This window comes from Chaetura pelagica, unplaced genomic scaffold (genome assembly GCF_000747805.2).
Source record: "Chaetura pelagica isolate M959 unplaced genomic scaffold, ChaPel_1.0 scaffold3, whole genome shotgun sequence".
NCBI lineage: Eukaryota > Metazoa > Chordata > Aves > Apodiformes > Apodidae > Chaetura > Chaetura pelagica.
This window is the reverse complement of record NW_009952974.1, coordinates 925,418-937,509: the sequence shown is the minus strand read 5'-3', so window position 1 is coordinate 937,509 and position 12,092 is coordinate 925,418. Positions and strand designations below refer to the sequence as shown.

The 12,092-nt window shown below is 40.8% G+C and overlaps 1 protein-coding gene across 1 annotated transcript in view; it reads left to right on the top strand.

The window, feature by feature from the left end:
- Nucleotides 1–12,092, top strand: part of KALRN (kalirin, RhoGEF kinase) — a gene marked incomplete at its 5' end in the record, with an annotated part of 339,046 nt that overhangs the window by 196,595 nt on the left and 130,359 nt on the right. Inside the window, 4 exons of the mRNA XM_009996218.1 lie at nt 635–825; nt 1,240–1,341; nt 2,035–2,177; nt 3,683–3,785. Coding sequence (XP_009994520.1) covers nt 635–825; nt 1,240–1,341; nt 2,035–2,177; nt 3,683–3,785 — 539 coding nt within the window. The remainder of the gene's footprint in view (nt 1–634; nt 826–1,239; nt 1,342–2,034; nt 2,178–3,682; nt 3,786–12,092) is intronic.

Here is a 12,092-nt window from a genome sequence, read left to right as displayed (position 1 = left end):
GCACAGCAGCTTGGAGGGCACCTTGCACTAAGGACTCCCTTTTCCCCCAAACCTGGCAGTTCTGTGGAGGGGTTCCTGCAATCTTAAGCCATGTGGGGGTTTCTGACATGCAGCTTGGAAGATGAGAAACTCCTCCTAGAGAGGTGGTCTCACACACCATACCAATTCTCTCTCATAGATTTAGCTCCCCCATGCCACTAGTGTGAAGTCACAGGCCCCTGAAGGTTGGGTTACCGTGCTTGAAAGCACCATGGTGTGATGGGGCACTTCAGCTGCCACACGTTGTGTTTGAATTTGAATTGACGTGCATGAAGTTTCTTGCATTACAGTTCTCTGCACAGTAACTAAAGCTTTTATAATTTTTATCTTTAACTACTCACTCACTTTACTCACTACTCACTTTAGCAGCAGTGTCATTTAGTACATATGACACATTTGCCTCTGGTGAATTAATCATTGCAGTACGGAACAAAAAAAGTGTTTTCACTAGAGCAATAGTTGCCCATTAATGTCCTTTCCAAATATACATAAAAAAGGAGAAAGACCCTTTTATTCCAAGTCCTTACTGCTCTGATGTTTCTGGGAATTACTGGTCCCAAGAACAAATACAAGCCAATGTATTTTGTGGTTTTAGGGTTTGATGAGAACCTGGACGTCCAGGGAGAGCTGATTCTTCAGGATTCCTTCCAAGTGTGGGATCCCAAGTCTCTCATTCGGAAAGGCCGTGAGAGGCATTTGTTTCTCTTTGAAATCTCTTTGGTGTTTAGCAAAGAGATCAAAGATTCTTCAGGACACACAAAATATGTTTACAAGAACAAGTTACTGGTAGGTGTGGCTGCAAAGAAAATATTCTGGGTGTTGTGTTTCTTGTAGGTAGAGGTGGAGTTTGGGGGATACTCATGTCCCCATGCTGACTGGGGATACTGATGCCACCTGGAAGGGCTGGCTCTGGGCCCTGTGGGGCTCAACTGGAAGCCAAGCTTGAAGTGAGTCTGGAGAGGTTTAAAATAATGAGATATGAAAGGTGGGTGGAAAATGCAAGGAGGATCACTCAAGCCATTCACTTCCTTGCCATACCCTGGTGGTTTTCTGTTTCTTTTATTTGTGTGTAGCAAAACAGATACAAGATTTTACTCCTCTATCCACCCCTGCCTCCCCCGTTCTCCCTACAAATATAAAGTTTTCTAGACTATTGAGGCTTCATATATATGAAATCTCTCATCATCTCTCCTCCACTAGACCTCAGAACTGGGAGTGACTGAACACGTTGAAGGAGATCCATGTAAATTTGCTTTGTGGTCTGGACGAACACCATCCTCAGACAATAAAACAGTGCTGAAAGTAAGTCTTTTCTGCTTGTTTTCTTTGCCTTTAGAGCTGCTAGTTGAGGCCTTGGGAGCACTAAAAGAAAGGTCAGTTTCTTCCTTCCTCGTATTTGCATGGTTTCCATGTCTGTCAGCAGGGCCATGCCTGCAATTCAGCTCTAAGGCCTCAGTATGAATCAAGACAGTGCAGTAGTGCAGCCTTGCTGAAATTGCACCTCCTCTTGCAACCTGGGTTGGGCTGCACACTGACACAGGGTACATCTCTGGGCATTTGGCTGGGAGGTGTAATTCTCTAAGTCTTTTGCCACTGGACTTACCAACAATCAACCTATTCCTCAAACCTCCAGAGCTGACAGCCATTTCTGTCAAGTGAGTTTCTAAAGAAGAAATCATGTTGTAATTCTCTTGCCTGAGGAAATCCCAGCTGTGCACTGATAACCTATTTCCCCTCCACAGAGCGTGCTGTATTGCTAGCACTAAGTACATTTATCCAGGACTTAGCTGCTTTACTGTTGCTTGCCAAGTACATTTGGTAAAAATACCTCCGTTCTCCTGGGGTTACCAGGTGCTCCAGCAGTTAAAACAGTACAGCAGAGAGGAGAAACAATGAATCATGCATTTTCATCAGCCAACCACGATTCTTCTACATAGGAGGTGAGACGCTGGGAATATGATAAAGTGTCTGTCTTTCTACCTTGTGGAACTTTAGGCATCCAGCATTGAAACAAAACAGGAATGGATCAAAAATATCCGGGAAGTCATTCAAGAAAGGATTATCCATCTGAAAGGAGCTCTGAAGGAGCCAATTCAGCTCCCCAAGACACCAGCAAAGCAGCGAAACAACAGCAGAAGGTACCCTCAGTCATTCCATACAATGTGAAATCACTAGTGTTTTCTCAACCAACAGCAGTGGAGTGGCTGGTTGTTTTTTTTCACAGAAAGAGTGGTTAGACACTGGAATAGGCTGCCCAGGGAGGTGGTTGAGTCACCATCCCTGGGTGTGTTTAAGGGCTGTTTGGATGTGGTGTTGGTGGAGATGGTTTAAGGGAGAACTTTGTAGAGTAGGGATGATGGTTGGACTCAGTGACCCCAAGGGGCTTTTCCAACCTGAATGGTTCTATGATTCTATGGTTCTTTTCTATGATACACATACAAAGGTCTTTTATTGTAGTACTTTAAAGTATTGGAGAGAAAAGGACAGTAAAAATTCTTCACAGTCCAAGGTGATATTTCTTTCCCAAAGTAGAATTTACTTCATTGCGTTTGAGTATTAACAGATTATTTTTTTTCTTCTGCTTGTCATTTTGAATTGTTGGGCAATGAAAATCACAGCTGGTCATGATAATGCATTATTCCAATGGAGAATCTGTGTTTCATCATCAAATAAAAACTCATTTTAGCCTTTGAAGTAACATTAGTTTTTCTGTCAACTTACTTGAATTCTAGATTAAACAGAAATTATAGAAAATTAATTGTTCTTCTGCTGTCATGCTGGCATTTTGAAAAGCCACCTGTAATCTGAGCATCTCCATTTAATCCTCATCAAGTTTTATCACATTCTTACTTCAGGCTGTATTATAGAGGTATCCAAAGCATGAGTAACCAAGGTCACCCAGGAGATCTGTAGCAAGTCAAAGGTCCAGACATTTTCTTCCTGGGGCCATGCACCAATACAAGAGTTTTTAAGTACATTACAGGAATCTTAATTTTTTTCCTTTGTCTTTAAATATGTATTTTGTGTTATTTAAATGTTTATTTTGGCAGACCAGTAAAACTTCAGGAGAACTATATCTATATAGCAAAAGACATGAAAACACCTTCTGTTAGCACACTCACATGGGTAGATTCATAGAGCTCTACACTGTCTTTATATATGTTTGTTTGGATACAACTTTTATGGCTCAGTATTAAATCCTTGAAGTGTGGTTCTATGAAACAAGAGAAATATACTTTCCTTCAGTGTCACATGTAGCCTGGGGTGAATGGCTTTGGTTAAGGCAAAACTCCAGCTGAAGGAAAGTTTCTGCCTGTCACCCTCATTACAGCACTATTTCTGAACACCAGAGCCTACTATGCTGTAAATATGCAGGCAGCAGCCATCCTGTTTTCAGCAAGAAACACTGTGATTATGTGCTAATACCAACCCTGTATCTAAGGGTGACATAATTTTAAATTGCAAGCTACATCAGCAACGTGGGCTGCGTCAGTGAGGTAATTTTAGCACAAAGCTGGCCCTGACATGCTGACTCAGCACTTCCCAAGTCCACCATAATTGTGGATCCAAAATCCAAAATTGTGCATGTTCCAAGGTGGTGGGTTAAGTAAGCATTGTTGTTTCCCTGTTATGTCTCTTGCAGGGATGGAATAGATGACGCAGACAGCCAAGGAGATGGCAGCAGCCAACCTGACACCATTTCCATTGCATCCAGGACATCACAGAACACAGTGGACAGTGACAAGGTAGGACTGAAATGTGAAAATACACTGCAGCTAATTGCCCCCAGAAAAATGTAAGTGAAGAGCAGAAAAGGCAAAATAAAGCAACCTGTCTTCTACTGAGTGAGTCAAAGCTTGTATCTCCCTGTGCTAGGCTATTCGAATCCAGCCTCTTTCTAGGTGCTTGTCAGTACTACTGTTTTACATGGTAACATCTCTGTTCCTGCAGCTTCTTTGTGGTTAATACACAGAGGTTGAATTGGCTCTGAAGAAACACAGCCCAGAGCAGCTTTTTCTCCTCTGGTAGAACTTGCCCTGTGGGAGACAGCTTCTGAATCAGCCAAGAGTTGGTTATGTTCTGAATTTGCCCTCAGCTAAAATCAGTAGTTTGTTGAAGGGAATACAGGTGTTTGCTCACCAATTAATACTGAAAAATTGGGATCCTGGCTGATATCTAGAGAGCCTGGGAGACCTACCCTTTCCAGAGACTGTGATTCTGGACTCCTCTCCTCATGGACATATGGTGGAGCATATGGATGCCCCCAAGATAAGCTAGATGCTGTTGGAATGCTGCACACTATCAGCACATATGTACTGGCCGTTTTACTTATCAAACAGTATGAGTCCAGATTCCCAGCTCCACTAGTATGGCTGACTTGCATTTGTCACCCTGATACCTCCAACTGTGGTGTTCAGCTGAAACAGCAGTTGGTGGTGGGAGTAAATGGGCTGTTAGTAATCATTTACCTTACCAGCGCTGTTGGGGTTTGTCATACCCACCAAGAGAACATCCGTATTCCCTGCGTGTGTTGTTTTGAAATGGTGTGTTAACTTGCAAAAGGATTAATTCTGCAGAACTGTTAAGAATTCATTAGTTTGTCAGGGATTTAATTATGCTGCCATTTGCACAAGGAAAAAGGGTGTCTTCAGAAATTCAGAACTCAAGCTTATGGTTGTAAAATTCGTAAGAAAGGTTCAGTGCAGACATTATTTTGAAAGCTGGACTCAGAGGAGTTAACTACAAATCAATCAAGTTTGTAAGAACACCTCTTGTGTTTCTCTTAAAGGCCTTTTCCCATGCTTCTGCTTTTTTGACCAATAATATGCATTGGAAAAGTATTAATCCTCACAATCCAAAGGCCACTGTAATGTATGCAAATACTTTGCCCAATGCTGAAGAAGATGTCTTCAATCCACAAGGACTTGCCCTGCTTTTCCGTGTTTTTCACATTTATCATTCCTGAGAAAGGCCCTGACTTAGCTGAGTGCTTGAGCTCATGCTTAATTTTAAGCATTCACATAAGCTTTGCTCGTTTGCTCCAAGCTCATTGACTCAGTTGCATGAGTTATGGTAGACAAGCAAGGTCTAGGTAAGCTGCTCCATATTGCATGTCGTGGCTGCATATAAGATCTATGGTGCTGACAGGCTGGAACAATCAGGCTGTACCCTGAAAGACAACCCAGCATGGCAATATTTGGTTTAAGGATGCAAGACTAGAAAGGAATTTCTATCCCAAACCTTGTTTGAGCGAATGGCAAATGTGTATGAGAGAAATTGAGCACTAAATCATACAAGGAAAAAAATGGTTACCACTGGGGAAAGGCTAAATCAGTTCTAGGATCATTACATGTTTGTTTGCTTTTTTTAAGGTGGGTAGGTTCACTTGCTTACTTAAGGCTATTTGTGTGTTTGTGTGTTCTTCTATACATTAAATGGATAGAAAAAAAATTTCCAGTGTATTGCTGAAGCTTAAGTGTATGTCTTTTGTGGAATCTGAGCAACTAGAGTATCATCCTTAGGGAGGCAGTTCCTGCTAGACAGTTTCCTTATTGCCAGTGATGCTGATGCAATAATACTGTGGAGAATTTAGCCCCTGGAGTGCTGCATTACTGTGACTTTGCTGCAAGGAAAATTAACTCACCACATCACTTCATAGTTCTCTCTCAGTTTTTGTATACAATCTTACCCAAATTAACAAGAGATGGAGCTGAGTTGTCTCACTTGCCGTTGAAGCAGCACGGAGGGGCACCTGCCTTCAGCCTCAGCTCAGACATTGGTTCTTAGGCTGCTTGCACAAAGCCCTTACCAGGTGTTAACCTCTGCTGTGAGGGGACTCTGGGTTAGCAGATCCCAAAGCTGTGCAAGGACCTAACGAGTCACAAGACTCTCAGTGGTGACGTTTCACCACATGGAAACAATTCCTTGTCATTCCAAGTTATTTTACTCTCCAACTTTGAAATGGTTTTTTTCCATCAGGGTGTTTATCTTCTAGGATAGTCTGAGTGGATGTTGTTGGACTGGGAAGATTTATCATCTCGCATAGATTGGTGCTGAGTTACCAGCACTGGAAGACTGTACCATATCATGCTCTCTAGCTAAGGTTTCTTGGCACAGTTGGTAGCACTTGGTAAACACTGTAACATACATGCTGTCATTAAGTCACTTGGTACTGAGGCCAGCACTGGTAAGTGATGTGTTCAGCAGGTAGTGTTTTCTTTACCTATTTAACTTCAGCATACTCAGCAGTTATTCCCAGGATTTCAAAGACAGGCTATTTTTTCACAGGTGTAGCGTCTGTGAATGACCTCTCTTTGTGCCTCAGTGAGATCTCCATCTGAAGAAGCCAGGAGGAAGAGCTCCTCCTGCCTTTAAAAGCTGTGGTTCTTCACAGCAGCCTCATTTACAAACACGTGCAAAGACTTTGCAGTGCTAGCAGTGTGCCAGGATGGTCCCTGCGCTGGGAGTTTCTGTGTATTAATTCAGTGCTAGAAACAATTGTCAAGTAACATTTAAGAGCTGATATTGCTCTCTGAAGGCAAAAGAATTCAAAGATTCAGCTGATGCACTCTGTCCTTAACCTACATCTTGCAGTTACACCTGAGGATTACCCAGCACATTAGCTGAATGTTCAGACAAGAATGCCAAACAACATCTTAGACATAAAAATCTCACAATCTGTCAAAGATTCCTAATTTCAAGTGGCACTTCTGCTAAATAACACGCCTTGTGCCTGAAGTCATATGTATTTCTTTCAACCTATTTGTGAGCCTACTCCTCCTGGGTTGTGAGTCTCCTCTCTCATCCTGGAGCAACCCTAGAGCAAAGCTTTGTCTTTGCATTTCAAACTCCTACAAAGGCAGAAGGTTTTTTGTTGTTAAGTGGGAAAAAGATAACATTGTTGTAAGTTCATCAAGGATTTTACTTTCTCTCAAGACAGCTGAACCTAGCCATAACATACATCAGGGGGATCATTTGGTGCAGATAACAGAGCACTTGACAACAGACCAGAAGAGCTGACTCCTAGTTCTGCTCTGTCACTCCCATGTTGGATGCCATCACAAGTGCCATCTAATGGCACTTTGCACTTTCTTTTTTCCTGCTTGGATAAGGAATTGGGGGTGGAGAGTTGACATGACACAACAGTAATTCTTGCAAACATTACATTTGTAGGTTAATTATAGCATTGCCCTGTGTTGTCTCAACACAGAAGCAGATTCAGAGCCAGTTTTTATACTGAAGGAAATTCACAGTGATCTTTATAGTAGCAAACCCTGCTTTGAGAATATTCCTACTTATATGCCTGACTCCAAAATTGTTATTGAGTATTTAAATATTCAGGCTTTCCTGGCTGCAGGCAGTGGTGACGTGATTATATGAGACTCTGCAGATTAAAGAAGAATAAAATGTCCAAGTCTGTTTAAAAATATATATTTATGTTACTCCTGCCTCTTAAATTAAATGCCTGTTCAAGTAGCTTCTTAAATATGGATCTTAGTCCTGGATAGATTTAATTTTATTGGATTTTTCTCTCAAAAAATATATAAAGGGCTTAAACATTCCATGTTCATTAAATACTATATAGTAAAAACAGACTTCAAGTGAGTTCTGTAGGTCTGCACTTTTGTAAAAGAAAAGAGATAACATAAAATTTTTGGTTTTCCGTTTGAAATCTATGACTTTTTCTAGATACAATCTATAATCTCAAATACTTCATACATTACTTCCAAGCATAAATTAACCTAGAAATTAAGTTTTGAAATGAGAGTGCCAAAGAACAAAGCTCAAAAGCCAAAGATCCCACTCTGACTGTTTACAAATACTCCTCTGAAACTGTTGATCCCATCAGCTGGAGTTCAGCCAGTTGCTTCCAGCAGTGGGAGTTGGAAACCTGACTACAGCAAGTAGGGAGCTCCTGGTTGCTGATGGGTGGCATCATTCCCTACATGTCACTGAGGCAAAAGTCTTCTCCTCACACTAGTGTAAAGCTGAGCGACCAGCCCAGCCCAGTGGATGCCCTGCTCTCCCTCTCACAGGACATGGATCCTGCAAAGAAAACGTGTTTCACGTGGTTTGCATTGATATGAAGGCATAGGCACTTCAGAGTAGGATCCAGTTGCAAATTTTCATTTACACAAAAAAGTGGAACTGGCCCCTTGGAGCACCCTGGCACTGGGACCATGATCCTTACTCCTACCAGCATGGCACGTCACCTCTGCCAGGATCATAAAGCTGATCCCACCAGAGATTCCTCTAGTTTTGGTACTAATAAGCTTCTTTTCTGTGCTCACAGACTAGCCTGTAATAAACAAGCTCCTCTCAAAGGACTTGGGATTTCCATGACTTGGAAAAGCTCAATTAAAAAATGAAAACATTCCCTAGAAAATAATGATGAAATAATAATCTTTCAATGATAATCCCATTGAAATATTGAAATAAGAATATCAACATTAGGAAAATGCTTTTTTTTTTTTTTAAATTATGTCAATATAAAACATTACTTTGTCAAATACAGAAAATGCAGACCTCAGATAACAATGAGAGATATCCCTACATTCAGAGAGAGAGAATTAAAGGAAAGGAAAAATTAAAAACAATACCTTAAAGCAAATGCATACATTATTTTAGCTAACAACATCACTCTTGCTCAGACTGAGCTAACAGTTTAATTTCTGCTTGGGTTATCAGCAAGGGAACTGATTTACCAATCAGAACTAAATACTATATAGCAGCTCTCTGTCTTTCTTCAGTGTTATTGAAATACTTTGTAACTCTCAGTTGTATACTTCACTTTCCTGAAGCATTTCTTTTTTCATAGGAAACAGCAGAAAGTCACTCTGGCAACAGTCAATGGCTGCTATGGATTATAGCAAGGAAATTGGAAGGTGTGATGTTATCTCTGGTTATGGCAGAGTGAAGGGAGAGCATGGGAGTGTGGAATGGGTCATCTATAGCCACTTAAATACAGAATCTCAATAATTTGTTTAGAAATCTTTCTGTTTTCTGGAGCCCTGTGGTGCATATAGTTGTCTAACAGCTGGGGCTGGGAATTGTCTTGAAGAGATTTCTTCCTCCAACCTACATATTTTACTTTCAGTAATTTATATATGATTTAGCAAGTGTGACTTTCTAAAGGGCAAAGGAAGGGACTGATTTGATCTCATTTATGTAAGTATTGTTGTGGTTATTCTGCACTGATCCTGGCCAGGCAAGTGATGTGCCAGAATTGTACACTGTGCCAGCAGTGTACTGTGTGGAGGGGCTTCTTCTTCATAGTGACTAATGAATTATGGTATCTCAAGTAAAATTAAATTTATATAATAGAAAATAACTGCTGACTGTTAAGTGATTTTTCTCTTGTGAGGATAAAGAAAAGAGGAGTGAATTATGATCCCAGGGAGTATTTTTCTATTGCTTGGACACTGCCTAGCATTTGTGCAGTTGTCACACTGGGTTCTTACTGCCCTCACCTGTGGAAAAAGAGAACATGACAGCTAGCAAAGCAAATCCTGACATAATGTATTTTGGCTCTTTTGTTAACCTTCTTTAGTGCTCACTAGCTACAGATTGTTAACTCTTTTCAAGATACTGTCATGTAGTAACCAAATGTTTATCTTATCAAAGAAATAAATTGTTTAGCCAGGAGCTGACATCTCTCTCTAATGGTAGATTCTTCACATTTCCTTAGCCTTTGTGAGACTGCCTCTCAGTTCATGCTCTGAATCTTGGCAGGGACCACTGTAAATTCACTTCTTCCTTGGGAAAAATATTCACGTATATTTATCTTTGTTTTTATTGTGAATGTCTTCCTGAAACTGTCACTGAAGTGGCACTTGGATCTGATAAAATCAGACTGTTTTATCTCTCTTGGCAATGTCTCCTTTGTAATAATTCATGCTCAGTAATATTACTGTTGGCACTTTCCCCCCTTCCCCTCTCTTTCCTAGGTATAAGGAAAGACTTCCCCTTTCTTTTCTGTATTTCTTATCAGGAATGCAGTGCTGCCAGCATTTTAAAATGTGACAAGTCTTGAATTGCAGGGCTGTACTTGCCTGTCCCCATTCCAGATTTTTCACTGTTTTGGAAAAAAAAAAAAACAACAACAAAAAAAAACCAAACTTGAGACTCTTAGAGTGAAGTATGACACACTCAGAGAAGGTTAAAATTCCATCTCTAGTTTTCCAGATGAGGCCATCCATCCCAGGACTGAAGTGCTGCATATAAACCTTACCTGGCTGCCTGATCACTGTCAGAAAACTCTGAACCCCAGATGTGAGCTGAATAGTTACAAGTGTCCCTTGCTCAAAGATTCAGTGCCAGGCTTATGCTCTGCCTTCATATAACTTCACCTCTGTTTTGGGCACTTGCATGATAGGTTTCACGGTGCCTTTTTTGTCTGTACACATGGCACTATGACTTGCAGCTTTACAGGAATTTACTCACCTGGCATTTCCAAGTGGAGTCAGTTGGCTCTTTTTTGGATTTATCCATGGAGCGCAGGAGCTCCAGCTCATCAGCAGAGGTATTTATACCAGCACCGCCTAAACTGCAAACGTCCCAGGACAGTTCTGGGACCTTTGACCCTTTTTTTCTCTGAGTACTTTGAAAAAGTGACCTTTGGTCTTTCCTGGGTTGGAACCAGATTTCAAAACAACGGAAAATGTAATTCTTACCAACTTTGATTTTCAGCCAGGTTTAATAATGGCTTGAATTACATATTGTCTGTCTTTTCCGGCAGCAAGGAGGTGATCAAGTGGTTACCTCTGAGAAGTGATCTGTCAAGGGTGCAAGTGCTGCTGAGAGCAGGGACATTTGTTTTCTGCTGTCACCAGCAAAAATTTGTTGCAGGTGTGGGTGGAGACAGCACTAAAGACAGGCTGTCTTGTTTCAAAGAGCTTTCTCAAAAAGAGGTGTGTATGTTCTTTGGAAAAAACAGAAGTAAAACACGACCAGCTGCTTTTAAAGTATCACACCTTTTGCAAGTACTTACAAATGTCACAGTAATTCCTAAGGAACTTTGTCTAGAGTCTTAACCAGGTAGTGGAACCTTATCCCTTTCTTTTTATACTGCATGTCTGGACAATTCCCTTGACATCTACCTAAGAGAAGATAACAGTGGATGAATTTCACCAAGGGCCTTTTTTTTTTTTTCTTTTTTTTTTTGCCTTTTTTTTAATCCAGTAGTTGAATTTTTGGAAGACATTTCCTAGGCATGTGAGTGTTTCACACAACTCGGGCTTCATCACTGTGAAAATACAACAAAGCCAAAACAAAGAGAAACAAAGGCGTCCGCACAAGCTTTGCAAGGGGTTGTGTCTTTCTCACCTCGAAGGACATTTAAAGAAATATTAATAGTGTCAGGTCTTTAATTATGGTATCAAAAACATTTCAATTGCAATGTAATCTTGAAGGTCTTTTCCAGCCTTGATGATTCTGTGATTCTGTAATTGTTTCTAATGTGCCTAATAGTCTCTGAAAGAAAAAACAAAACAAAACAAAAACCACAAACAAAACAACAACGAAAACCAAACCAAGCTGCCTGTGGAGAGTTCCTGCCTATGGAGGGTTTGCTGACAGTGAAGCAGCCTGTGGTTTCATTTCATGAAGAAAAATTAATTAATATCTGGAGATGTGGAATATCTGTAGTGTCCCTGGGAATAGAAATTTTATTGCTCATTGGGTAGTATTCCTGGGAAATAACTTCATTAGAGGCACACATGAAGTTTGCTGTGCATCTTAAATATCTCAGCTGAGACTTCCTGAAGTGCAGGTGAACTTCAGTGGGACTTCTGCTCTCAACATATTTGAATTGAATATTTGAATACAATCCTGTTTCCAAAGGATGATTGTTTCCCTGGTGGCCTGTGAAGGGTAACTGGGCAACACTCAGAGGTTTATTTCCAGTTCAGTGCAGAAGAAGCAGATATTTTCTTACCACCTCTCTTAGTTTTTTATTCGCAGCTATAAAAAGCTTCAGATATTAATCCAGATTCAGTCCAGTGATCAGATGCTGAGAAGAGATACAACTGAAAGACCCTGAAAATGCAGGGAAA